Raw genomic sequence first — 27,400 nt, forward strand, 5'->3', positions numbered from 1 at the left:
CACAGCTAGGGCACCAGACTGGGAGTCAGGAGACCCAGGTTCTATTAGGAATAGAACTAACTCTGTCATTGACTTGCTATGCGACCTTGGGCAAGTTATTTCACCTCTGTGCATCCATTTCTTTTCCCATCTCCCTTTGTCTGTCATGTCTATTTAGACTACAAGTACTATGGAGCAGAGACTGCTTCTTACATGTCTGTACAGCACTTAACAGGGTATGTCTACACTGTTTTAAAACCCGTGGCAGCAAGTCTCAGAGCCTGGGTCTACAGACTCGGGCTTGTGGGGCTCATGCTACACGGCCAAAAACAGCAGTGTAAACACTGTGGCTTGGACTGGAGCTTGGGTTCTGAAGCAATGTCTTTTAGCTGTTTTTAGCCCTGTAGCATGAGCCCAAGTCTGCAGACCCAGGCTCTGAGATTTGCTGCAGTGGGTTTTACAATGCAATGTAGACGTACCCACAATGGGAATCACACTCTCAGTTGCGGCCTCTAGGTAATGCTACTGTAATACAAATAGTGTGTGAGACTACCATTCATTCCATGTTGTAAAACGATGTAATTATGTATAAAATGCTGAGGTCCTTGGAGCACATACCTCAAACCATTTAAAATGTATTTGAAAACATTATAATAAAAGACCACCTTTAAAAATATAAACAACTAACACCTACCAAATGGGCCACAGAAAGCGGGTGGTGGTGGAGAATGAATATATGGGATCAACAGTGGGGAAAAAAGGGTTGGGATAAGAAGTTTTAGATTATTTATTTATTTATTTTTAAAGTGAGAGGGTCAAAATAATTGTCATGAAGGAGCAAATTTCACATCCTAGGACCCATAATAGCAAAGGCACTAGTGGCTGCTGACATATTTAAGACACAATAGTGGGATCCCTAGTTGGTGTGGGGTATCTAAGTACAAGTGTCCACTAGAACAAGGCTCAAGGTAGTCTGAAATATACCCAGAGACTACAATGTTGAGGACTGTTTGTTTGTTTTTAAAGTGGCACTGTTGTACCATGGATGCTTAAATCAGTGGCCCAAAGTGCTGCTGCATCCTAAACAAATTGCAAGCAACAGAAGTCCTCTTGAAAGCATTAAGGGTTTTATCAATCTTCCTGATCAAGATGTTATTGTTAAATAGAAGGTGTACCCAGGGCAAAGTAAGCTTCTAAACCACATCCAGCATGTAGCTTTCGATAGAGCCGCATGGCTGAAAGTGAGGCCAAACTTCACTCGCTAACGCTGAATGAGTTGCTTCAGAAAGTGGAAACAAAAGAAGAGTACCATCTCATAAAAATGACTTCTGCTCAGCAGCAAGTTTTCCTGTTTTGACGACAAGCTATGTTGTCCATTCTTCCAATGCACAGGCCAAAACTTAGAACAACAGATACAACTGTTTATTGCCAACAAACTGATGACATTCTACTTTATCTCTTGTATTTAACATTCTAAACATGGAGATCATTGGGGGATGCTGCATATCAAAAACATTGGAGAAGACACGTCAAACATCAATGACCAACTCCTGTGTTCTATGTATCACTCAAACCAATGGAGGGAAGTTTCAGAAACACTGGAAATGTCTTTTAATTGCCCAAGCAACAACTCAGTGGCATCAGAGCTGTTGAAACCATGTGTCATGACCACAATGACCAAGTTTCCATAAACTAAAACCAGCAGATTATTCTTAATCCTGATAAATGCAGTCTCAACTCCAAAGAAAGCTAGAACCCAGTCTGAAGCCTACCACAGAGGTCATGGGTTTAAGCATAACTGGAATGCTAGAACCATCCCCTTTTGAAAAGGGGAAGTTTGAAACCGGCAAGCACTTCAGCAACAGGAGTTGGTTTCTTGAGGAAGCAGCTGATTTCTGCACATGAAAGTATGACCATACCCTACCAATCTGTAAAACGGGTGCTGATATGTGTCTCTCCAAAATACTTCTTAAGGCACTTACACTGGCATCTAAGTGCTACTTACTGGCACCATGGTCAAATTGCTTGCTTTAAGCAGCAAACATAGGCAGGAATCAAACACGCAGCTGGTGAGTCTCAGAAGACCACAGACATCTGAATCCTAAACCAGCGCTAGCGGAAGCAGTCTATTGGGAATCTGTAGATTTCACAGTTGAAGGGTCCAAAGAGACTAGTCCAAAGCCAATAAATCTTAACTGCATAAGAATGTGAAAAACTTTTGAGAGTGATCAAATGAAGGAAGCACTCATGGGACAAAACAGTCTGCATTAATCAGACTGTGCACTTCCCAAAAGGGCTAAGCGGTCTATATCTGAGGACAAACAATGCGTCTTTGCCTAAGCCAGAACCTTCTGTATAACCACGTAAGAGCCCTGCATAAAAGACAATAACAAGATTCCAGAAGCACACCAAGTATCTTCTCTTCAGTATGTGTCCCAATTACTTCTGTTTGAACAGATCACTGGTAGCAAGGGGGACAAAAGAATCATCCATCTGCCACACCCTACACCAGCTCCCTACCACAAAAAGCTGGTCCTCTCCTGCTTACCATTCAGTAATTTGTGGTCTACGGGTAAAGTGTTATATATTAAAAATTTCAGCAAAATTGAAAAATAAAGCATGCTAAGAGCTGCAGCCACTTTAAAGTTGCAATGCAAGCTTAAAAAGCAGGCCTTATGATTGGACGCTGTGCCTGGTGTTGCAATGCAAGCTCTGTTCTCCTCCTGATTTAATTACTGTTGCTTGTTACAGGAATCCAGAAGTGTAAAGTGAACAAAGCAGGATTGCCTGGCTATGTGGACTCTCTCCTCAGACCCCTATGCTACCAGCACTCCCAGCTATCTTCGATACACCACTGACTTCCTGAGGAAACTACAATCCATTGATGATCTTCCAGAAAACACCATCCTAGCCACTATGGATGTAGAAGCCCACTACACAAACATTCCACACAAAGATGGACTACAAGCTGTACAGTATCCCCAATCATGTCACAGCAAACCTGGTGGCTGAGCTTTGTGACTTTATCCTCACCCAGACAGATTTGGGGATGATTTATATGTTCAAGTCAGCGGCACTGCTATGGGTATGCGCATGGCCCCACAGTATGTCAACATTTTTATGGCTGACTTAGAACAGCGCTTCCTTAGCTCTCGTCCCCTAGCACCCCTGCTCTACTTGCACTACATTGATGACATCATCATCTGGACCTCTGGGAAGGAGGCCCTTGAGGAACTCCACCAGGATTTCAACAATTTCCACCCCACCATCAACCTCATCCTGGACCAGTTCACACAAGAGATTCACTTCCTGGACACTATAGTGCAAGTAAGCGATAGTGACCTACTGACCACTATACTTAACTACATGCCTCCAGTTTTCATCCAGATCACATCACACAATCCATTGTCTACAGCCAAGCCCTCAGATATTATTGCATTTACTCCAATCCCTCAGTCAGAGACAAACACCTACAAGATCTCTATCAAGCATTCTTAAAACTACAATACCCACCTGGGGAAGTGAAGAAACAGATTGACAGAGCCAGAAGGGTACCCAGAAGTCACCTACTACAGGACAGGCCCATCAAAAAAAGTAACAGAACGCCACTAGCCATCACCTATAGCCCCCTACTAAAACCTCTCCAGTGCAACATCAAGGATCTACAACCTATCCCGATGGACAATCCCTCACTCTCTCAGACCTTGGGAGACAGGCAAGTCCTTGCTTACAGACAGCCCCCCAAACTTGAAGCAAATACTCACCAGCAACTACACACCACACAACAGAAACACTAACCAGCCCTTGCAACAAACCCCATTGCCAACTCTGTCCGCATATCTATTCAAGGGACACCATCGTAGGACCGAACCACATCAGCCACACCATCAAGGGCTCGTTCACCTGCACATCTACCGATGTGATATATGCCATCATGTGCCAGCAATGCCCCTCTGCCATGTACATTGGCCAAACCTGACAGTCTCTATGCAAAAGAATGGACACAAATCAGACATCAAGAATTGTAACATTCAAAAACCCGTAAGAGAGGACTTCAATCTCCCTGGACACTCAATAACAGACTTTAAAATCACCATTCTTCAACAAAAGGCTTCAAAAACAGACTTCAACGAGAAACTACAGAACTGGAATTAATTTGCAACCTTGACACCATCAAATTAGGCCTGAATAAAGACTGGGAGTGGCTGGGTCACTACAAAAAATAATTTTCCCTCTGTTGATACTCACACCTTCTTGACAATTGTTGGGAATGGGCCACATCCACCCTAATTGAATTGGCCTTGTTAGCACTGACCCCCCACTTAGTAACGCAACTCCCATCTTTTCATGTGCTGTGTATTTATACCTGCCTATTTTTTTTCACTCCATGCATCTGATGAAATGGGTTATATCCCACAAAAGCTTATGCCCAAATAAACGTGTTAGTCTCTAAGGTGCCACAAGGACTCCTCATTGTTTTTGCTGATAGAGACTAAAACGGCTACCACTCTGAAACAAAGTGCTCAGTGACAGCCAACCAAACAACTAAAATAACGGGAATAACCAAAGTTCAATTTGAAGTATTCCTGATTAGCACAGTGCTTTATTAATAAAACATGGACCTTTCAGTCTCTGCAAATTCCCTGGAGCAAGGACTATGTCCTATATATGCTTATCAGGTGCTCTGTAAATGTGTAACATTACATAAGTGATTTATAATTCCAATATGGGACCATCTTGGCATCAGAGCAAAGGGATGGTTTACCATTATTGATGCATAACTACAATTTTTTCCCCAGTTTTTCAATTCTGGGTACTCTGATAGCATAATCACACTATTCTTATTTATCAATAAGCATACAGTATACAAATCTCTATATGGTTGTCAGCTATAATACAGGGATTTACATCATATTAGAATTACTGATACAGTAGTTTATCATTAATATGGAAATCTCGCTGCTCTGACTGGCCACTATAATTCTTATAGTCCAATCTGCTCCTGTCTTGCACATGTAATAGAGCTTGCAGGTTTGCAACCTTCTACATGCAGAAGTTGGGTATCTAGTTTCAGAAATTTGTGTGCATACCCAGGCAGGCTGAAAGTTAGTTAAACTAGAACCTTAAGTAACTCTGGACTGGGCTTGCACACAGATTTTGGCTACAGCTCTAGGCTCACTATAATTCATACTAGGGATTTCTGACATAAGATTTCATCAGATCCCAGCATTTTCAGAGTAATAGAACAGAAATTTACTGTACCTTGATCAAGTATTTTTCCCATCTGTCTGCTGTGACAGACTTCCCAATCTTCCTCATCAGTTTCAAGTGAAGTTCTACCAACTCTTTTGGAACTGCAGTATTAAAACAGGGGAAGAGGGAGAGCAAAAGTTAAAAATACCCAACATAAAAAAACCCCTAATACTAAATATTATAAAAGTATTGAGACAAAACCATACATTGAGAATTTTTAAAAGTGCATAACAACTTGAAAACAATGTAACAAGAGTTTCACAACTAAAAACAAAGCAAGATCTTAAATAAATCAAATAGGTTGGCATTTAGATTTAAAATAAAGACATCTATCCAAGGCTTTAGGTACCCTAATACAACATTGATAATACAACAATATCCCAGCAGCATTAAAGTAATCATTTCACAGGAAATGAGCCAGCTAGACACCTACAGAAACTAATTCCCACTCTTTCATCATTGTGAGAAACACAGCCTCTCCAAAAATCCTATCAAACAGGTGTCTTTTGCTGCATGCCTGGAAGGTCACCAAATTTGAGCTATTTTGGACCAAGTGAGGTGGCACCAAGTTCTTGAGACTCTGAACACTCAAAGGGAACAATCTGCCCTCCATCCCCTCTCTTTGATAGTGTGGGCATTCCAGCTTGCATGCCCGTGCTGACTGCAGCTGTGGCAGTGTGGCACAGGACCTAGGATTTCTAAACCACAGCTGTGCTGAAAGCTTAATGATTGATGATGAAATAATAGTAAACCTCTCAAAGAACTGCTTTGCTGCTCATTACAGAAGAGGTTACTCGCCTTGTGCAGTACTTGAGGCTCTTTGAGATGTGTGTCCCCCTACGGGTGCTCCACTCTAGGTGTCTTCACATCCCTGCGCCTCAGATTGGAGATTTTTGGTAGCAGTGTCCGTTTGGCCCACACATGCTCTCTCCCCATCTTGCACCATGTTCTGTTGCTGTCTAGCGCTGTATGGGCAAACCACCCTCAGTTCCTTCTTTACCGCAGAACTCATATATAAGAGCATAAGCATATGCATCCGAAGAAGTGGGTTGTAGCCCACGAAAGCTTATGCTCTAATAAATTTGTTAGTCTCTAAGGTGTCACAAGTACTCCTGTTCTTTTTGCGGATACAGACTAACACGGCTGCTACTCTGAAACCTGTCATATATAAGAGTCACCTAGTGTGGAGAACCCATAGGGAGACACATCTTGAAGAACCTCAGTTACAACACAAGGTGAGTAACCTCTTCTTCTTCTTCAAGTAGTGTCTCTATGAGTGTTCCACTCTAGGTGACTCTATAGCAGTGTCCCTGTTGGAAGGGTGGGGCATCGGAGTGGAGTCCAATATTGATGATAATACGGTCAAACCAAGTATCACATCAGATGTTGAATCACGAGTGAATGCATAATGCTTGGCAAATGTATGAGTGGATGCCCAAGTCGCTGCTCTGCATATTTCTGTGATTGAAACATTATTGAGGAAGGATAGAAGTCGACAGAGAACTTGTAGAGTGCGTTCAGGCTCTCCAAGGGGGCTGTAGGTCATGCATGCAATAGCAGTAGTAAATGCATTCCGATATCCATCTAGAGAGCCATTGCACAGATATTGGGGATCCCTTAGATCTGTATGAGATGTAGAGGAATAGTGGTATGTCTACATTATGAAATTAGGTCGATTTAACAAAAGTCGATTTTTTAGAAATCGATTTGATACAGTCGATTGTGTGTGTCCCCACTAAGCGCATTAAGTCGGCGGTGTGCGCCCACAGTACCGAGGCTAGCATCAACTTTCGGAGCGTTGCACTGTGGTAGCTATCAGACAGTCTCCGCTGCCCATTGGAATTCTGGGTTGAGCTCCCAATACCTGATGGGGCAAAAACATTGTCGCGGGTGGTTCTGGGTACGTCGTCAGGCCCCCCTCCCTCCCTCCGTGAAAGCAATGACAAAAAATCGTTTCTCGCCTTTTTTCCTGGGTTACCCGTGCAGACGACATACCACGGCAAGCATGGAGCCCACTCAGCTCACTGTCACCATATGTCTCCTGGGTGCTGCTGGCAGACGCGGTACTGCAGTGCTACACAGCAGCATCCCTTTGCCTTGCCTTGCGACCGGCAGATGGTACAATGCGACTGCTACCCGTCGTCGTCGTCCCGTGGGTGCTCCTGGCCGACCTCGGTTAGGTTGGTCAGGGGCGCCTGGGCAGACATGGGTGCTCCTGGCCAGCCTCGGTGAGGTCGGTCGGGGGCGCCTGGACAAAAATGGGAATGACTCCAGGTATTCTCTTCTTTAAGTTTAGTCTAATGGAGATTCAGTCCTGCCTGGAATATCATGCCAGCTGGAGGCTTCTGCCTCAGGCTGCTCTCCCAGTCGGCAGCACTACGCAGTCGCACGTACCCCAGCCTACTCCTTGCTCCCATGGCTCATGAAGCCTGGACAGTAGTAAGGAGCAGTTCAACTATAGGCTGAGCAAGTGCATAATGGTGGTAGAATGTGCCTTCGGACGTTTAAAAGCCTGCTGGCGCATTTACTGACTCGGTTAGACCTCACCGAAACCAATATTCCCATCGTTATTACTGCTTGCTGTGTGCTCCACAATATCTGAGAGAGTAAGGGGAAGACGTTCATGGCAGGGTGGGAGGTTGAGGCAAATCGCCTGGCCACTGATTACGCACTGCCAGACACCAGGGCGGTTAGAAGAGCACAGCAGGGCACGCTGTGCATCAGAGAAGCTTTGAAAACCAGTTTCATGACTGGCCAGGCTACGGTGTGAAAGTTCTGTTTGTTTCTCCTTGATGAAAACCCGCCTCCTTGGTTCACTCTACTTCTGTGTAAGCCAACCGCCCTCACCTCCCCCCTTTGATCTCCGCTTGCAGAGGCAATAAAGTCGTTGTTTCAAATTCATGCATTCTTTATTAATCTGTCACACAAATGGGGGGATAACTGCCAAGGTAGCCTGGGAGGGATGGGGGAGGAGGAAGCACAGGGGTGGGGTAGTTGTAGGGGCACCCCCTAGAATGGCATGCAGCTCATCATAGAAGCGGCATGTCTGGGGCTCTGACCCGGAGCTGCCGTTTGCCTCTCTGGTTCTTTGGTAGGCTTCACGTGGCACTGCTGCGGGTCCCTGTTATAACCTCCGTCCTTCATGCCCTTGGAGATTTTTTCAAATATTCCGGCATTTTGTCTTTTGGAAGAGAGTTTGGATAGCACTGATTCGTCTCCCCATACAGCGATCTGATGCAGAACCTCCCGTTCGGTCCATGCTGGAGCTCTTTCGCGATTCTAAGACTCCATGGTCACCTGTGCTGATGAGCTCTGCATGGTCACCTGTGCTGATCAACTCGCTACACTGACCAAACAGGAAATGAAATTCAAAATTTCGCAGGGCTTTTCCTGTCTACCTGGCCAGTGCATCTGAGTTGAGAGTGCTGTCCAGAGCAGTCACAATGGAGCACTCTGGGATAGCGCCCAGAGGCCAATACCGTCAAATTGCATCCACACTACCCCAAATTCGACCCAGCAGGGTCAATTTCAGTGCTAATCCCCTCGTTGGGGAGGAGTACAGAAATCGATTTTAGAGCCCTTTAAGTCAACAAAAATGGCTTCGCCGTGTGGACGGGTGCAGGGTTAAATCGATCTAACGCTGCTAAATTCCACCTAAACTCGTAGTGTAGACCAGGACTTGGAGATTTTCTGAAAGGCTTAGTCCTTTCCAAATAGAAGGCTAACACTCTTCTAACGTCGAGTGTGTGTAGCGTTGCCTCTCTTTTATCCCAGTGTAGTTTGGGAAAGAATGCTGGAAGGTGAGTAAGTTGATTTATGTGGAAGGCTGAAGGTATTTTGGTAGGAATTAGGGGTGTGGCCGCAATATGGCCTTGTCCTTGAAGAAAATCATAAAGGGAGGGGATATACCATTAGGGCCCCCTCTCTCCGAGCAGACATGATAGCCACGAGGAATGCAGTTTTCATAGAGAGGTGTAGAAGTGAGCAAGTGGCCATAGGCTCAAAGGCTGACCTTATCAGACAGTTTAAGACAAGATTAAGGTCCCATACTGGTGTAAGATCTCTGATTCAAAGGTAGAGGTTACCCATACCTTTAAGAAATCTTTTCATTGTAGGATGAGCAGACACCGAATGACCATCTATCTTCCAGTAGAAAATGTTAATGACTGAGATGTACCTTTACCGAGCTTACAGATAGGTCTGATTTCCGGTAACGGAGAGGAAGTAAAAGTAAACTGTCTTGCGTCACATCAGATTTGGAATCTGTTCCATTTTGAATGTATGCGTGACAAGTAGCTATTTTTCTGCTATGTAACAGTACTTCCTTCACACGAAAGCTTATGCCCAAATAAATTTGTTAGTCTCTAAGGTGCTACAAGGACTCCTCGTTGTTTTTACTGATACAGACTAACATGGCTACCCCTCTGAAACCTATCCTCAGAACAGTTCATTTCTAATCTTTGGAACCAATGAGGAGCCATGTTTTGAGCCGGAGAACTTGCAGATTTGGGTGATGGCTCTGGCCTGCATCTTGAGAAAGAAGATGAGGAATGGAGTGGAGACCAATTGATGGACAGACTGCCAGCTGGAAAAGGTATGGGAACCACGTCTGCCTTGGCCTCGTTGGAACTACAAGAATAACTCTGGCCTTTTCTTTATCTCAAATATCATTTTGGATCTTGGGAAAATCTCAGAATATCCGCTGTAGTCTTCTGTATGCCCGGGAGGCAGGTTGCTGAGATGCCGATCTGGTGATTAATGCGCCAGTTCCATATTTTCACTGCCTTGGCGCACACGGAATGTGATCTTGTTCCTCCCTGGTGGTTTATATAGAACATACATGCAATTCTGTCTCTCAATCTTTACATGTTTGTCTTTGATCATTGGTAGGAAGTGTGAGAAGACTGCTCTGAGTTCTAAGAAGTTGATACATAGTGTGGATTCGAGAGGGGACCATTTACCCTGAATGGTGTAAGTGGGCTCCCCATCCCATAAGGAATGTACCCATTGTCAAAATCAACAATAGGGGTGGCTGAGTGAAGGGGACTCCCACACATACACTGTGAGGACCTGCCCACCAGTCAAACGAGTTTTTGATTGTTGAGGGCATTGATAGAAGTTTGTTTAAATTGTGTCTTCTCGGGACGTATACTGTTCTGACCCACCCTTGAAGACAATGGTACTCGCCCCCAGTTGCCCCAGTAACTGCAGACAAGTTTTGGCTGAGATTAGGCTGACCAGACAGCAAGTGTGAAAAATCAGGACAGGGGTGGGGGGTATTAGGAGCCTATATAAGAAAAAGCCCCAAATATCAGGACTGTCCATATAAAATCGGGACATCTGGTCACCGTAGCTGAGATCTGTGGACTGGCCTGAACTGTCATGATTAACTGGCTAAGTGTTTAACCTGTGTGATGGGAGGAAGGTTTTGGTCTCCACTGCATCTAGGTTGGCTCTTAAGAACTCCAGTTGTTGCACTGGGGGTCAAAGTGGACATTTGGGTATTTAGTTGTAGGAATAGATCTATAGGCTTTCGTATCTCTCGCAAGGTGTCAGTGAAGGTACGTGCTTTGAGCAAGCAATTGTCTCAATACAGAAATATCATAATGCCTTGTTTGCGAAGGCATGCCACGACCATAGAAACGACTTTCAAAAATACCCTGGATGCCAATAATAGACCAAATGGGAGCACTTTATATAGGAAATGATCATGACCCAGAGTGAATCTTAGGAACCTCCTCTTGGATGGGTGGATTGTGATATGAAAGTAAACATTTTGTAGGTCGAGGGCCAAGAACCAGTTCCTCGGTCCAGAGATGGGATTATGGATGCCAAGGCAACCATCTTGAAACATATTTTTACAAATCTGTTCAGTGCCCTTAAATCCAGAAAATGGGTCTCCAACCACTGTTCTTTTTCTGTATAAGGAAGTATTTGGAATAGAACCTCTTCCCTCTGTCTTGGGTGGGAACTGGTGCTATAGCACCTAGTTTTAGGAGGTGGTTCATTTCTTAACGTAAAAGGTGCTTGTGAGAAAGATCCATGAAGAGGGATGGGGAGGGAGGGTGAGGGAGTAGGGGAGAGGGAGGTAAAACGGATTGAATATCTCTTGACGATCATCTCTAGTACCCAACTGGCTGAGGTTATATGCTCCCAGTTTTGATAAAAAAGAGCAAGGCGGTTGTGACGGGCTGGACCCTCCCCTTCTGGGACACCACCTGATGTACTGGGATTTCACTGAGCCTGCCTGCTCCACTAGCCTGGGCTTCCTCTCCCTGTTTTGCTGAATCAGGCTCTCCAGCCTCTGGCAGCACACACACACAGGTAGGGACGCACCAGCTGTAGAATCTCACAGTCTGTAAACAGCTCTCCATGGGAAGGTTCAGCTAGGAAATCACCCAGCACTCAAGTGCAGCTTCCCTCTGGAAAGTACACCCAAGATAATATTGTCTTGCGTAGTCTAGAAAGATGTGCAGAGCATAAGCTCATAAAAATTCACCCTCTCCCTCAATGTAAAGAGAAATGCACAACTTCTTCCCCCCCCCCCCCCCCCCAAAATGCACAGACTAGGTTTAATAAACAAAACACATTTATTAACTATAAAAGGCAGATTCTAAGTAATTATAAGGGATAGCAAACAGAACAAAGTAGATTACTAAGCAAATAAAACAAAACATGCAAACTAAGCTTGATTCACTAAAGAAACAGGATTCAAAGTGTAATTTCTCACCCTAAATGTTGATTTTAAGCAGGATGCAGAGTTTCTGTAGTTTAGATTTCCAGTTATTTCTCTTTACAGACTAGACTCTTCTGTCTCAGTCTGGACTCAGCCCTTGCCTTTCCTTCAGCTTAGTTCCTTTGTCTCTTCAGGTACTTTCAGCAGTCTTTCTTCTTGGGCAGGAAGGCAATGGAGAAGAGTCCTGTTTGTCTTACTCCCCAGCCTTAAGTAAGATTTACATAAGGTGGGAATCTTTTGTTCCCCAGTCTTGACCTCCCACTCCTTTTAGTGGAAAATTAGTAGAAGTCCAAGATAGTGTTTAGTACCAGGTAACAAGACCATTTGACCTAGTAGTGTCACAGCTACGTCCCAGGACTCCTCTCAGGAAGGAGAGAGAGTAGTATCTTTAAAGTCTTATTGTTTCTTCCTAATGGCCCATCAAAGCTGATAGCCTGTTTTCTGGTGGGTGTTTCCCAAATACACACACAGTTGTCGTTACATAGTCAATATTCCTAACTTTAGATACAGAAATGATACATGCATACATATTGGATAATCACATTCAGTAAATCATAACCTTTCCAATGATACCTTACAAGACCCATCTTGCATAAAATATATCTTAGGCCATATTTGTATCTTAACCATATCTCTATGAAGAATATGGGGTGTAATGTCACAACAGTTGCCAAATTGGTGGAGATGTTCAGATTGTTGGAGCAGATGAGACTTGGGGTGGTAACTTGGGGCTTCAACCAACACATCAGAATTGTTTTTTGGATGCAGAAGGTTGCCATGTCACTGATTGTGGGGCATTTGGTTGCTGATTTTGTAATCTAGGCCTCTTCCTTTCAGAATCATCATGTCCCTGAGGAGGAGAAAAATGAGTAGGCCAGGATCTCTGTGCGGTCTAGTACTTACTGAGTCTTCTTTCTTGGGCAGCAGTGTAAATACCCAGAAAACGTAGTGTGGCCCTAGAATCTTTTAATATGTGGAGGGATTCGTCCATTCCTTCTGCAAACAATTTAGATCCCTCAAAAGGGAGGTCCTCCACTGTGGCTTATACCTCCTTTGAAAAGGCGGAGAGATGAAGCCAAGATGCTCTCCTCATGACAACTGCTGTGGAGATGGAACGAGCAGCTGTATCAGCAGCATCTAGAGAAGCCTCCAATGCTGTCCTCATAAGGAGCGGACCCCTCAGCAATAATCACTGGGAATTGTTCTTTCTGATCCGACAGGAGGTGTTCAATAAAGGCATTTAATTTTGAATAATTGGTATGATTGTGTTTTGGCATAAGGGCCTGATAGTTAGCGATCTTAAATTGTAGAGTGGCTAAAGAATATGATTTACATCCAAATAAATCCAGTCATTTCCAGTCCTTATTGTATGGTGTCATTTTAGCGGGATGCTGTCTGCCATGTTCATTAATGGCATCGATGACCAGTGAATTAGGGGATGAATGAGAAAATAAAAAAGTCCTCATCTTTAGAGGACACAATATTTTTGTCTACCCTTTTGCACATTGGGGGTATTGTGGGTGGTGTCTGCCATATAGTTTTCGCCCAATCAAGCAGTGCCTCATTGATGGGGAATGCAATCTTTGCTGATGATGTCAAACAGTTTGCACTGTGACTATGACTTCATTAAGCAGGATTCACAGGAAATCTGCTACCTATTAAAGAGGTGTTGAAATTCCTTGAAGTTGTCTATTGTAGTTGGTGGGGGAGGCATGACCACCTTATCAGGAGATGAGGAAATGTTGGTCACTCGAGTGGCTTCCTTGTCTAGTCTCTCCTCCTGTTCCTCAAAGGTCTCCTCTTGAGGATCAGGTGGTCTGGCTATTGAAGCTAAAGGAGATTGCTTTCCTCAAGCTCAAAAGTTCCTCAAAAACTATTGTCTATATGCCACCTGTGGGTCCCAATATTGCCACTGAGGTGGTGAGAAAGGGCATGGGTGGAGGCATCCGAGGGTGTCCATACCAACTGGGTGGGTCTCTTCTACTCTGAGGATAGATTGAAGATACACGAGTTTCCACCCGGCTAGCTCCTTGGTGTTGTAATGGAGAACCTTGGAATGACACTGAGTATAGATCATCCCTATCATCTTCCTCGTCATCACTTGACGGGTGAAGCAGTCATGGAAGGTGGAGTAGAATGTCTTGGTACTGCATGGAAGTCCAGGGACCTAGGCATAACCCATACCATGGTTATGTCAGTGCCTAGTAAGGGTGATTCAGGTATCTGAGACCATCAAGTCTTTGGGGAACCGAAATTCCTGCGGTACTGAACAGCCATCAGTACCCACTGAGGTCAGTTGAGTAGATGCCATTGAAGTGGAGAGAGTTGTTGGTACCAGAGGCTCTCTGAATTGCGAGGAATGGCCACTAGGTGTCGCTACAGCCTTTTGCGATGCTGGTGTATGCAGTACCGATTGTCTAGAAGATTCCATCGTTGCCATTTTAGAGGAACTCCTTTCCCCCCCAACAGTACTATTCTGCCTGAGCTGCCCTCTTAGGGTCTTTGGGCTTACCCATGGTACTAGTACAGGAGGATCTTGCAGTCTCACAGGTACCTAGTCATGGGTCAGTTAGTACTCAGGTTATCAACCGTGCCAGGGACCTCTTTCTCTTGGCCAATTCCCTGCTCAGGAACTTGTGGTCTGTTTTTTCAAGACTTTCTGAGAGGAATCTGAGGATTTCCTCTTTGAAGTCACTGGAGAGTGTTGATCTGACGATGTAGACGGGATCAGTCTTGACAGGGACTGCTGTCCGGAGTGGGTCCCGGGCCCAGGGTCGGAGGCTGGTCAAAGTGAGCTTTCCATCATGAGCAGTCTTAATTTCCGTTCATGGCTCTTTCTGGTTCCAGATTTTACTTTGAGACAATCTCCACTATGCTGATAGGAGACTCCTTCCTGTCTGTCAAGATAGGTTGTAGATCCTTGATGTTACGCTGGAGAGGGCAGCAAATGCAGCAGGAATGACTGCCGCTGACAGGAATGGCTTCCCGACATGAGTGGCAGCAGTTAAACCTGGGGAAACTAGGCATACCCTTTTCAGGGGTTACTTCCTGCCCGGGAAGAGCTAGGGAAATCTAATTTATACTAAGGAGATAACTATTCTACAAGCGAAATAAAATAAATAAATATTTTAGGAAATGAAAAGAAAAGAAGGAAGTACTAACACTAACTGAAGCTCTATTCTACTAAGGAAAAATTATTAAGAAAAACACTGAGTAGAATCTCTGTCAACGGGCTCTGTTAAGGCTCAGTCTCAGGTCAAGGGCAGTTGAGAAACAACTGAGGGCGGTTTACCCACACAGCGCTATATAGCAACAGAGCACAGCACAAGATGGGGAGCGCATGTGAAAGCCAAACAGACACTGCTACCAAAAATTTCAGATCTGAGGTGCAGGGACATGAAGACTCCTAGGGTGGTCCACTCATAGGGAAACTACCACTTTGATTTATAAATCACAGATGATTTATAAATCAACCTGGCACCATCAAGCGGCAAAACCCCTGTGCATCACCATTTTAATAAGCTATAGACAATTCAGAGCATCCATTATTTTAATATAATTGACTATTAATAATGCAATGCCACAGGACCTTCAAAGTAACCCTCATTTATTTATGTATGTAGGAGATTCCATAAAATTTGTGATTTGCTGTCCAAGAATCACAGGGATCAACTTGTTTTCAATACATGTGATCATGTACTGTTTACGTGTAATAATTTGGTTGTACACAACTTCAGTGTATTTTCTAAAAGCATTTTGCGCTAGTCACTTCACTACACATGCACACACAGGCCTGGTCTACACTACAAAATTGAATTGGCTTAACTACGTCATTGAAGGGTATGAAAAATCCACACCCTTGAACGGCTTAGTTAAGCCAACCTAACCCCCAGTGTAGCTAGTGCTAAGTCAAAGGAAGAATTCTTCCACTGACCTACCTACCTCTTGGGGAAGTGGGTTACCTATGCTGATAGGAGACTCCTTCCTGTCAGCGTCGGTAGAGTCTATACTGAAATGCTACAGCGGGGCCATTGTAGCATTAAGTGTAGATACACCCTTACTAATTTTAACAGCAGTAAATGTACAAAATGAGAGATTTTATGATTTTGCCTGATGTTTTCTTACACTGGCTACATTTAACAAGAGTACTGTTGACTGAATCCAACTGCACTTTGTCTGCGCTACTTCTTTTATTGACACATTGTTTCTTCCCTTGTCACTTGTAGTGTCATGTATCCAAGACTTGCGTTATGGAGTTTATTTCTTCACCATTTCATTTATATTCAACGAGCTAATAAGAGTCTTTAAAACAAATGCCTTGATATTCAGGTTAATATAAAGGAGTTCAAAATATGTAGTTTGTGTGAAAGTATCAGTTTTATTGCAACAGCACTAGATCAGTTACATAACTTATAGCCAGTCTAGTACAGAGATATCCCACATTAGATGTGCAGAATCACCTGTTTTGGGGGCAAATATCTGCTTTATAGACAACGGAGAGTATCAAGATTATCTCTAGCATTTATTGATTTTTTTAGTCCATTTATAGTTTGCCATTATTTATCTTCATTTTGAATAATCAGGCACTGCTCCCATTTGGTTTTCTTGGAAGAGCTAGTCCACATCACTGTAGTACTTGAGCACCCATTTTAGAACAAATACAGTCTCAGGAATCAATTCTGCAAGGTGCTGAGCACTATGGGCCTGATCGACCAAAATATTTTAGCACAAAGCACTTTAAGCCTGTGTGCAAGTTCCATTTGATTAAAGCTGAGGATGTGCTTAGGTGTTCTGCTGGATCAGACCAAAGTGGTCAGCACCTTTCAGGATCAAGCACTTAGTTCTTCTATCATTCTGTTCCCCAGGCAGAGAGAATGTCTTTTTTTAATGCACACACCGTTACTGCAGGAAAGTTGGCTTAGAGAAGTGTCTCACATTTTTTCTGAAGGCTCAAATTCATGGCCACTCTGAACAGCCCTTGTTGAGGAGTCAGCTCTTTGAGGAAACAGGACTGAATTATAAAACTCCAAAAGTTATAGAAGTAACTGGAAAGTCAATTCTTAGCATGCTCTGCGAGCATCTGCTACTATTTTAAAAGAACCTATTGATGTCCTGCCATTTTTGTGACATCTCAATGTTTAATGTCCTGGGACAGCAGGCCAAGGAGCTACAAGACATATTGATGCAGTTCTTACTTTACATAGACTTCACAACACATTTAAAAACCATTCTTAACTTATTCATCGTTCTCACAGAACTTCATTCATATACCACACTAATATGAATGGTTGAACCAGAAAGCAAGAAGGCTAGAGGTAAGCTGGTTGTGAAAATTGACCGTGTACATTCCCATATGCTTACACTATTCCTGGAGCATCCTAAACTACCAGGTGCATCCCTGGGGTGGTAAATGAGGGACCCCCATACATGGTATGGGCTGCTCTGAACATATTGAAGCAGCAGCCATGGACCTACGGTTGTGAGTTAGGCTAACTACCTGTCCACATTTAAAAAAAAAAAAAAAAAAAGGTTAGTTATGGAAACAACCCATCTGAAGAGTCCATCTCCGTTAAGAGATGGCAACACTGGTTCCCATATGCATCATAAGGCACAAGAGCATCTATCCTAATCATCTATAGTACTGGTGATAAAATGTATGAACTGCACAGATAATTCATGGGGGGGGGGGCACGCGCGGAGGGGGGAGGAATTGTGTGCATGTGTGTGTACTGCAGATTGGGCAGCTCGGCTGCCTAGTGCATAGAACAGCAGCAGAGGACAGTGGAACCGAGACAATTAGCTGCTCACTGAAGCGGATTACAGTTATTGCAATTGTACATTACTGCGTATTTTCAACTGTGAGCCACAGTTGTGTGTGTTCGGGGATGGGAAGGACAGGAATGAAGATTATTTCATGGAGATACAATAAGTTAACATCTTCACAGAATCTGGACCCATTGCACAAAGGAGTCCACAGGGCCCTTATGATAGTTAAGCTTCATAAAGCTCCATATTGTTGATGTTTTTCCAATAATGTTTTATAATGTACATAGACTGCATATTTATAGCAGAAAATCATCTACATATAAACTTTTTTAAAGCTTTTCTTCTAAGAAATTAAGCCAAAAGGCCAAATACTTTAGTACAATAGTGCCAATGTGGAGCCACTGTATTTAAGTATTAGTGTCCAACTCAGATTCAATGACAGTGAGGTGGATTAAAGTAGCATCCTGGGCCGCATGGCTGCAGAGGACCTGAGTTTAACAGGGTGTCTACATGGCAACTGAAGGTGTGATTTCAGGTTGGGTAGGCATACCTGAAAAAACATTAATCTAATTAGCACAAGTAAAGTTACCAGTCAAGACATGGCACCACAGGATGGTCCTCCTGTTATACTGCATGGCTAGCCAACATGGGAGCCCAGGCCTCTGCATCTTCCCTGCTGGTTTTAGCTGTGCTAGCTACAGTAAAGCTGGCATGGGTATGCCTACCCAACACCTGAATGGTGCCAGACGTACCTGCTGGGGTAGGCTGGGTTGCCTCACTAGGGAGAAAAATCAATGGGTCAAGAGTGGGAAGAAGACAAGTGTGTGTCTAGTAGGTTGGAAGAAGGGTGTGTGTGGGGGGGGGGGGAGAGAGGACACATTAGGCTAAATAGTAAAATGTTAGGGATGTGTGAAATTTGTTGGATCCGGCTACCTTCAAACTTACGCCATTCTTGACCAGTATATGGGAGTCATTGTGCCCTGTTCAGATGAAGAGGGGTACTAATAATTACCGTTTTAAAAATGTTTCTGTAACTCCACATTTAACACTGTCAGAGGATGGAAGTAAGATGGCTTGAACTAATGTTTTAATTCCTTCACAATGGCAAGCATTTTCTTCTCTGTATTTCTTATGGAGCACAACCCAACAGGGCTCTGCATCATTTACTTTCACTGTTTGTGGACCAGCATCTGATGAGATAAGCTCTGCTCTAAGAACAGTGTAGTAATTTTGTTCTCTGGTGGCTCACTCTGCAGCAAAAGAAAGGGAACCAAATATTATCAATCTTACAAAAAACAGCCTGTACGTAAAGTTTGTGCTAGCAAAACTTGGAACACCACACATGATATGTTAAAGGAAGAGACTCACTTAACTTACATTTGCATTGTGCTGTCTGCTAAGCTATTCTGAGATGACTAAGGGCAGATCTGATAGAAGTCTACAAAGTCATGAATGGTATGGAGAAAGTGAATAGAAAATTGTTATTTACCCCTTCACATAACACAATAACTAAGGGTCACCTGATTAATAGTCAGCAAGTTTAAAAAAACATAAGGAAGTACTTCTTCATACAACACGGCCAACCTGTTTAACTCGTTGCCAGGGGATGTTGAGAAGGCCAAGAGTATAAGTGGAGCCACAAAAGAATTAGATAAGTTCATGGAGGATCATCAATGGCTATTAGCCAAGATGATCAGGGATGCAACCCCATGACCCAGATGTCCCTAAACCTCCAATTGCGAGGAGCTGGGACTGAACCACAGGAGATGGATGACTCAAAATTGCCGTGCTCTGTTCATTCCCTCTGAACCATCTAGCACTGGCCATAGTCAGAGACAGAATACTGGCCTAGATGGATCATTGGTCTGACCCAGTATCACCATTCTTATACAGACTAGCAATTATTTTTTGGACAAGCTCGGTAGAGCTTGCAAGGCCTTACAACCAACTTGATGCTATTTCTCCAGTTGTCTGATGGAAACAATGCAATAACTTTTCAGTGCTGCATCTCATCAATTCCAAAATTTCTGAGACTGTTCTAGGCATCAATGGAGAGAATCGTACATTTTTATTTTTCCCAAATCAAAAAAGGGGGAAAGTGGGGGACACAGAGCCCCAGCCATCTATATGCTGGTGTATGCCATAACTTCATGCATCTCAACAACTGTCTATACATCAAAGAACTGGCTGATACCCAATCTCATCTCTGCCCATCCTCTCAGAGTTTAACACGCTGACACCCTGAATGACTTAGCTCCCAGACATGAGGGCACACAGCCCCTGGCATGGGGAAGGGAGGATGGGGAAATGGGGGTCACACAGAACCCCTGGCAAGGGGGCTAACAGGAGACATCCTGGTATGGAGGGAGAAAGAGGGAATGGTGTGGCCACAAAGCCCTGGCATGGGAGAATGGGGAACCCTAACATGTGGGGAGGGAGGAATAGGGGCACACAGCCCCGGAATAAGGGAAGGGTGTGAGGGTTGCAGCAAGTTCTTGAAATAGAAGGGGACTGAAAGGTGGCACACAAGGAGTTTGTGGAGAACAGAGGGATGCAAGCAAACCCTGGTGTATGCAATGTGTTTGGCTTAAAGAAGCAACAAAGAATTTAACCTTCAAATTAACTGTAGTGCTCCACTATGTACTAGGCTCTTTCCAAACACGCAAAAGCAGTAGTTCCCGCTCCAAGGAGCTTACAATCTAAGCTCACATCTTCTGGCTGAGCCACTCTATACTACCTCCAAGTTATTTGTCCAAAAACAAATTGTGCAGGAAAGGAAAGAACTGCAACAGCCCAGGCTTCAAAGTGAACATAAAAGAACAAGCAGAAAAGATGTAATTAGATTGAAGATTCAAACAGAGGGAACAAGAGTTGCCTACCAGCACTTAAAGATCCTTTTTTGTCCCTAGAAAGATCTTGGCATGCATTTAAAAAACTAAACAAAATACCACAGGCACAATTGAGTAACACATTCCTGTATTTATTTCAATTGTTAAAAACACCTGTCAGAAAACACTTGGCTTGCCTAGAATCTCTAACATATATTCATTTTTAGTCATATTATTTAACACTGATATGGGTATTTTGCTCTTGGGATGCAATGGGTTGGGACGCAGAAGCCCTGGGTTCTATTCCCTGCTCTGCCACTGGCCTACTGGGTGACCTTCGGCAACTCACTTCACCTCTGTGCCTCTACTTCCACATCTGTAAAACTGGAATAGAATCACCTCGAGAGGTCATCTAGTCCAGCCCTCTGTGCTGAGGCTGGATTAAGTATACCTAGACCATCCCTGACAGGTATTTTCCAAGCCTGTTCTTAAAACCTCCAGTGATGGGTTTTGCACAACCTCCCTACATAATCTGTTCCACTTCTTAACTATCCATTTAGTTAGAAAGTTTTTCTAATATCTAAATCTCCCTTGCTACAAACTAAGCAATTTACTTAATGACCAACCTTCAGTGGACATGTAAAATCATTAATCAAATATGTTAAGGGCTGTTACAAAGAGGATGGTGAAGACTTATCACGTTCCCCCCCAGTCTTCTTTTCTCAAAACTAAACATGCTCAGCTTTTTTGAAACCTTTCCTCGTAGGTCAGGTTTTCTAAAACTTCTACCATTTTTGTTTCTCTCCTCTGGAACTCTCTCTAATTAGTCCACATCTTTCCTAAAGTGTTGTGCCCAGAATTGAACACAGTACTCCAGCTGAGGCCACACCAGTGCCGAGTAGAGCAGGACAATTACCTCCTATGTTTGACATACAACACTCCTGTTAATACATCCCAGAATTATATTTGCCTTTTTTGCAAATGCATCACATTGCCTGATATTCAATCTGTGATCTACTATAACCTCCAGATCCTTTCCTGCAGTATTACTACTTAAACAGTTGCTCCCCTTTTTGTATTTGTGCATTTGATTTTTCCTTCCAAGCTGTAGTACTTTGCACTTATCTTTATTGAATTTCATTTATTGGATTTCAGACCAATTCTCAAATTTATCAAGATCATTTTGAATTCTAACCCTGTCCTCCAAAGTTAGAGGTCATCTGCAAATTATATAAATGTACTCTCTACTCCATGACCCAATATGTTAATGAAAATAGTGAATACCAGAGCCAGGAAAGACCTTCACAGGACCTCACTTGATATGTCCTCCAAATTTAACAATGACACATTGCTAACTACCTGGGTACAATTTTTCAACCAACTGTACACCCACCTTATATTAATTTCACCATCAAATTTCCCCAGTTCGCTTATGAGAATGTCTCATGGGACTGTGTCTAAAGCCTTACAAGTCAAGGTAAATCAAGTCTACTGCTTCCCCCATCCACTAGATCAGTTATTCTGTCAAAGAAGGAAATTAGGTGGGTTTGACATGATTTGTTCTTGACAAATCTATGTTGGCTATTACTTAGCACCTGATTTTCCTCTAGGTGGTTACAAATTGATTGTTTAATAATTTGTACCAGTATATTTCTGGGTATTGAAGTTAAGATGACTGGTCTATAATCCCCAGGACCTCCTTTCACTCCTTTTTAAAGATCGGTATTATGTTTGTCCTTCTCCAGTCCTCTGGATCATCACCCCTCCATGAATTCTACAAGATAATTGCTAATGTTTCAGAAATTGCTTCAGCAAATTCTTTAAATAATTTAGGATAAATTTCAGCTGGCCCTGCTGACTTGAAAACATCTTATCTAAATATTCTTCAACTTATTATTTCCCTGTTATTGTTAATATGCTGTTAAGTATTCGGTCACAATTAACTGTTACCCTCACAATTAATTATACTTACCGCCTTTATAAAGTGCTTTAATACCTACTGATAAAAGTGCTATCTAAGAGCTGGGTATTATTATAATCTTTGTCGTCATCTTATTTGGGCCCAACAGTCTTTGAACCATCAGATATTTTTTCTAAGGTTTGAAGTATATCCCAAGGCCACCCCACTTACCCTTGGTTTTTGTTCCATGTGTTTGGAAATATGAAAACCATATTTAAATGTCCTTTAAATGCCCAAGAATAAGTTTTATTGCTGTTCTCTGATTTCCACAGTAGGTAAACACAAACAAATACATGTCGCATCTACCATTGATTTCTATTACTACAAATAAATGGGTTAATGATTGCTGGTCTAGTACATCTCTTCAAAATATCTGAAACAGGGTAAATACCAAGGATGAAGAAGAATTCTTTAAGGTGGTAAAATGGACTACCGGTGAAGGAAAACTTCCTGATAGTGAGATTTCTTAGGATGTCCAAGACACCTCTGAGCACAAAATCCTCTAGTTTGTTTTTAGGTATTGTTTTTATCGTAGAACTGCATGGTGTCCCAATAATTCTGAGTTAGATGATCAGAGTGATCATACCAAATAGGAAGAGTGAAGTTACAGAAATATCACGGGGGAAAAAAAGTCTTGGAAGACACAGGCATTGTAAAAATTAAACGACAAAGGTTTTATTAAGAAAATACAAGGAGAAGAAACCATGCATGCTTTGTCTTGACAATGAACTATAAGGAACACACACACACACAGCTGTATTAGAGCAGACCATTACGGGTATGTCAACATGACAAAAATTAAAAATAAAAAAAATGAAAAAACCAAAACCAAAAAGGCAATTAGTTTTAGAACCCAACTGACTTGGTCTCACAGGGTATGTGCTACGGCACTAAAAAGAACAATGTATATCTTCCTGGTTGGGCTGGACCTTGGGATCCAAGACCTTCCCCCCTTGCTCGGTCTTTACCGCTCAAGCGGGAACCTCTACACTGCTATTCTTAGCCATAATGCAACCTACTGCAGGGTGGTTTTGTTTTGTTGGTGCCGTATAGACATACCCTACATCTTTTCAGGCTCATGCGTCAGAAGGAAGCAAAACTAAGGCACCTGGCCAAGAGGCAACTCATAGATCTTAAAGTTCATTTGGGTACAAAGGCATTGAGTACTCAAACGTCCTTGATAAACCCAATATGAGTCTCTAAATTTTTTACCTTTTATTGAGCTTTGAGAGGAAGAGGAGACCTTATAACCCCTTGATGAATTATATTTCTCAATGAGAGGCCACTAATCTGAAGCTATTGTATTTAAGGGGACATTAAGAAATTAATACATGGAAATAAAGTTACACATTAATAGATGGAAAGGTTTTGGCTTCATTTTAAATAGTCTTTTTCCTCACCTATACAATTATATATATTCAGAGTTAAACTCCTGTGCCCTATTAGATGTTAAATAAATTGATTTGTGGTGATTTTGCTTCATCATATGAAAAGAGGCAGCTTGAAAGCGTTTTCTGCTTGTTTTGGGAATGCCATGTCTGGTGATCTTTGGTTTTGCTGAAGAACTTTAGTAGTCTCAGATGTGGGCTGCGAATTCTCTCAGCCTTTAATTAAAAAGGGAGCCAATAGTGTTGACTTGCTTACAAAGACATTGACTCCCAAGTGTTTCTTGAGTTAAATAGATGATGTTAAAAGAAAGCTTTAAGAACAGCCTGAATAAAAATCTCTTCTCACAGACAGGTTTCACTTTCTGGATCATGACATCAGAGAACTCATGCCTAGTCACCTATAATCTTAAAAGAGAAAGAAAAGAAAAGGAAAAAGTAGATTACAAATGTTTGAAAAAGTTTCTTGATTTCCTCAGACATCAAATAAGACCAGCCACAAACATTTTGGCACTTTTTTGCATTCATCTGTAAAAGGATTCCCCTCTTCCATGTTTGTGGTGACCTTCCTGAACCCCCATTTGCCTCATCAACCTCACTCATGCTTTGAAACATATCCACAGCTTTACTTCTCCCTTTCCTAGAAAGTCTGCTAGTCATGTAGAAGTGTATGTGATTTTTACCCATTTAGCTAGATACTAACACTACAGGACAAATGTCAAATTAACAAATACTGCAGCAGCCTCCTCTACCCACCTGGTCCAGCAGCCTTAAGTCTTCATATACTAAAAATTATTTTTAGTTGTAAGTCTACCCTTTAGTACAGCAGTGTTACCCAAAAAATTGTGTAGCAAATATGATCATATTGCAGGCATTTGCATCATATGCTGTGCAAGATAGTCAAAACATCTATGAACTTCAATAGAAAATGCAAGTGCCACATCGCGTTCGACCACGTAAGTATTCAAATAACACGGTTTATAAAGCGTAATTCAAACTTAAAATGGGGCCAGTGCAAGACATTCTTCTGCAGTGTAAACGGCCACTTAGCCTTTTAATTGAACAGAATCATAAAATGTGCAATAATTGCCAATATTTCACTGGAAAGGTTATCTTTAATAAGAGATCCTAAATCATCCAAATTTATATTCTTCTTTCTTTCTTGGTGTCTGAGAATTTATCCTGTCCTCACAAAAGGGATTTTGCTGCTTCTTTCACAAGTTTGAGATGTAAATCAAATGTCATTTCCTGAGGCTTGTACATTAGACATGCCCTCCAACTGAATTTCCTGAATGTAATCTTAATGTTAAAATACTCTTTAGCATACCTTGAGCCAACTATTTGTTAAACACCTGCAGCTGAATGTAAAATAAACGAACACCTCTACGCTTCAGATTTTTCTTGCTGTCCTTTAGTTATTATGTAACATTTAAATAGCAGCAGCATCTAAAAGCCTGAACCAGATTGGGTCTCTAATGTCCCAGTTCTTTGTACATGTGACACCAACAGACTGGTCAAGTTGGGTATGACACAACTCCTCAACAAAAGACATTAAAATGTAATCAAGACAATTTACTTGTATGTGAATTTCGAAGAGAGGTACTAGACCAGGAATCATTAACCCATTTATTTGTAGTAATAGAAATCAAAGGTAGATGCGAAGTGTATTTGTCTGTGTTTACCTATATCTTGTTAGAAGTTAACGACGTAACCAGATTAGCTTGTAGATGCTAATTCCCTTTCATGTCTTAATAGCCTTATATTACGCATGCAGGTAGTTCAATTAACCTCAAAGCTGTAAGATGCTGCAGGAAACTAATAATATTATCTATATTGTCTTCAACTTGATTATCTATGCTATAATGAAGTACCAGTTAATTGTTTTATGTCAGTGGTTCTCAGCCAAGGGTACATGTACCCTTGGGGGTACGCAGAGGTCTTCCAGGGGGAACATCAACTCATCTAAATATTTTCTTAGTTTTACAACAGACTACATAAAAAGCACTAGCGAAGCCAGTACAAACTAAAATGTCATAAGACAATAACTGGGTTATACTGCTCTACATATTACACACTGAAATGTAAGTACAATATTTATATTCCAATTGATTTATTTTATAATTATATGGTAAAAATGAGAAAGTAAGCAATTTTTCAATAATAGTGTGCTGTGACATCTTTGTATTTTGGTGTCTGGTTTTATAAGCGAATAATTTTAAAGTGAGGTGAAACTTGGGGATCCGCAACACAAATCAGACTCCTGAAAGGGGTACAGTAGTCCAGGAAGGTTGATAGCCCCTGCCTTATGTGAATGAATGCAACTAGTTTAACTATGTATGCATAGGAAATAGAAGATTAGCTTCAAAGCAACTATCTGCACCGCCTATTCTTCCTGGGGGGAGGGGAGGGGAGGGGAGAGTCCTGCTGTGACAGGAGGCTTATCAGCTTGCTACAGGACAATAAAGGAAGCTTCAGGCCTGATCTTTTTCATCTCAGGTCTGCTTAAACTTTAACAGGGAAGTCTCCAGGTTTACCTTGGATTACCCTGGAATTCTCATGGAAGAACTTGAACAGACTCTACACTTGGACTGCCTATTGGACTATAACCTTTTAAACTGATTCCAGAAAGACTTTTACAAATCAGCAGCCTCACCATCTCTGCTATGAAACTGACCTAAGGACTTTACACATCTGTATGTATACAGCTCTTTTTATCATAGCAACTCTCCTCTTTCTTTTTCCTTTTATTATTAAGCCTTTAGTCTTTTAGTTACTAAAGGACTGGCATCTGCGTGATTATTGGCAAGATCTGAAACTCATATTGACCCGGTGATAACTGTCCGGTCCTTTGGGATTGGTGGACCTCACATATGGTAAATCAGATTTTCAATAACCTCTCACTATATTAGACTTGGCTGTCTAGATGGGAGTCAAGGGCTGGAATGCTTAAAAGGGACTGTATTTGGCTTCTTGGTAACTAGTGTGTATTACAGAAGCTGTTTTGTTACTCGCTCGGTAAATCTAAGTGTAGAATAAAACGCCAGTTTGGGGGATTGTATGCCCTATTCCATGCAGTCTGCCCTGAGTACAACATTCTCAGGGTGGCCCATCCAGGCACCCGGTCACAGTGCCTCGTGATTATCCACTTCCATCGATGCTGATTTTTCTTGTTCCTATCTCTAGTATTTGTTGGCCACCATTTTCTGAACGGTTTCTAAGGTTATCAATACTGCCTTGTCCAGGTTGTTTAAAATGTCTGCTCTTGGAGTGAGGGAATATTTCTAATGTTCTGAATATGTAATCTTGCCAATGGTGAAGTATATGACAAACACTGTTATGTCTTTCATTATATTTCTTATTCAATTAATTTCAGTCAAACAAAAATCTATGTTTAGCACTCTTTGACCTTTCTTCTCAGAAAAATATTCACTCTTCCTCCTCTATGAGCCCACTTAGGTGGCGCAGCCTCCGTAGATCATGAAATGCCTTTGCT

General features: G+C 42.3%; 1 protein-coding gene across 2 annotated transcripts in view; it reads right to left on the reverse strand.

Annotated features, from left to right (window-relative positions):
• The window catches only part of RSF1 (remodeling and spacing factor 1), a 127,774-nt gene that overhangs the window by 75,001 nt on the left and 25,373 nt on the right, over positions 1 to 27,400 (reverse strand). For both annotated transcript variants that reach the window (XM_026651580.1, XM_026651578.2), the window contains exon 2: positions 5,242 to 5,333. In XM_026651580.1, the coding sequence (XP_026507365.1) occupies positions 5,242 to 5,333 (92 nt within the window). The remainder of the gene's footprint in view (positions 1 to 5,241; positions 5,334 to 27,400) is intronic.

This window comes from Terrapene carolina, unplaced genomic scaffold, assembly GCF_002925995.2.
Source record: "Terrapene carolina triunguis isolate 2854851 unplaced genomic scaffold, T_m_triunguis-2.0 Scaffold97, whole genome shotgun sequence".
NCBI lineage: Eukaryota > Metazoa > Chordata > Testudines > Emydidae > Terrapene > Terrapene triunguis.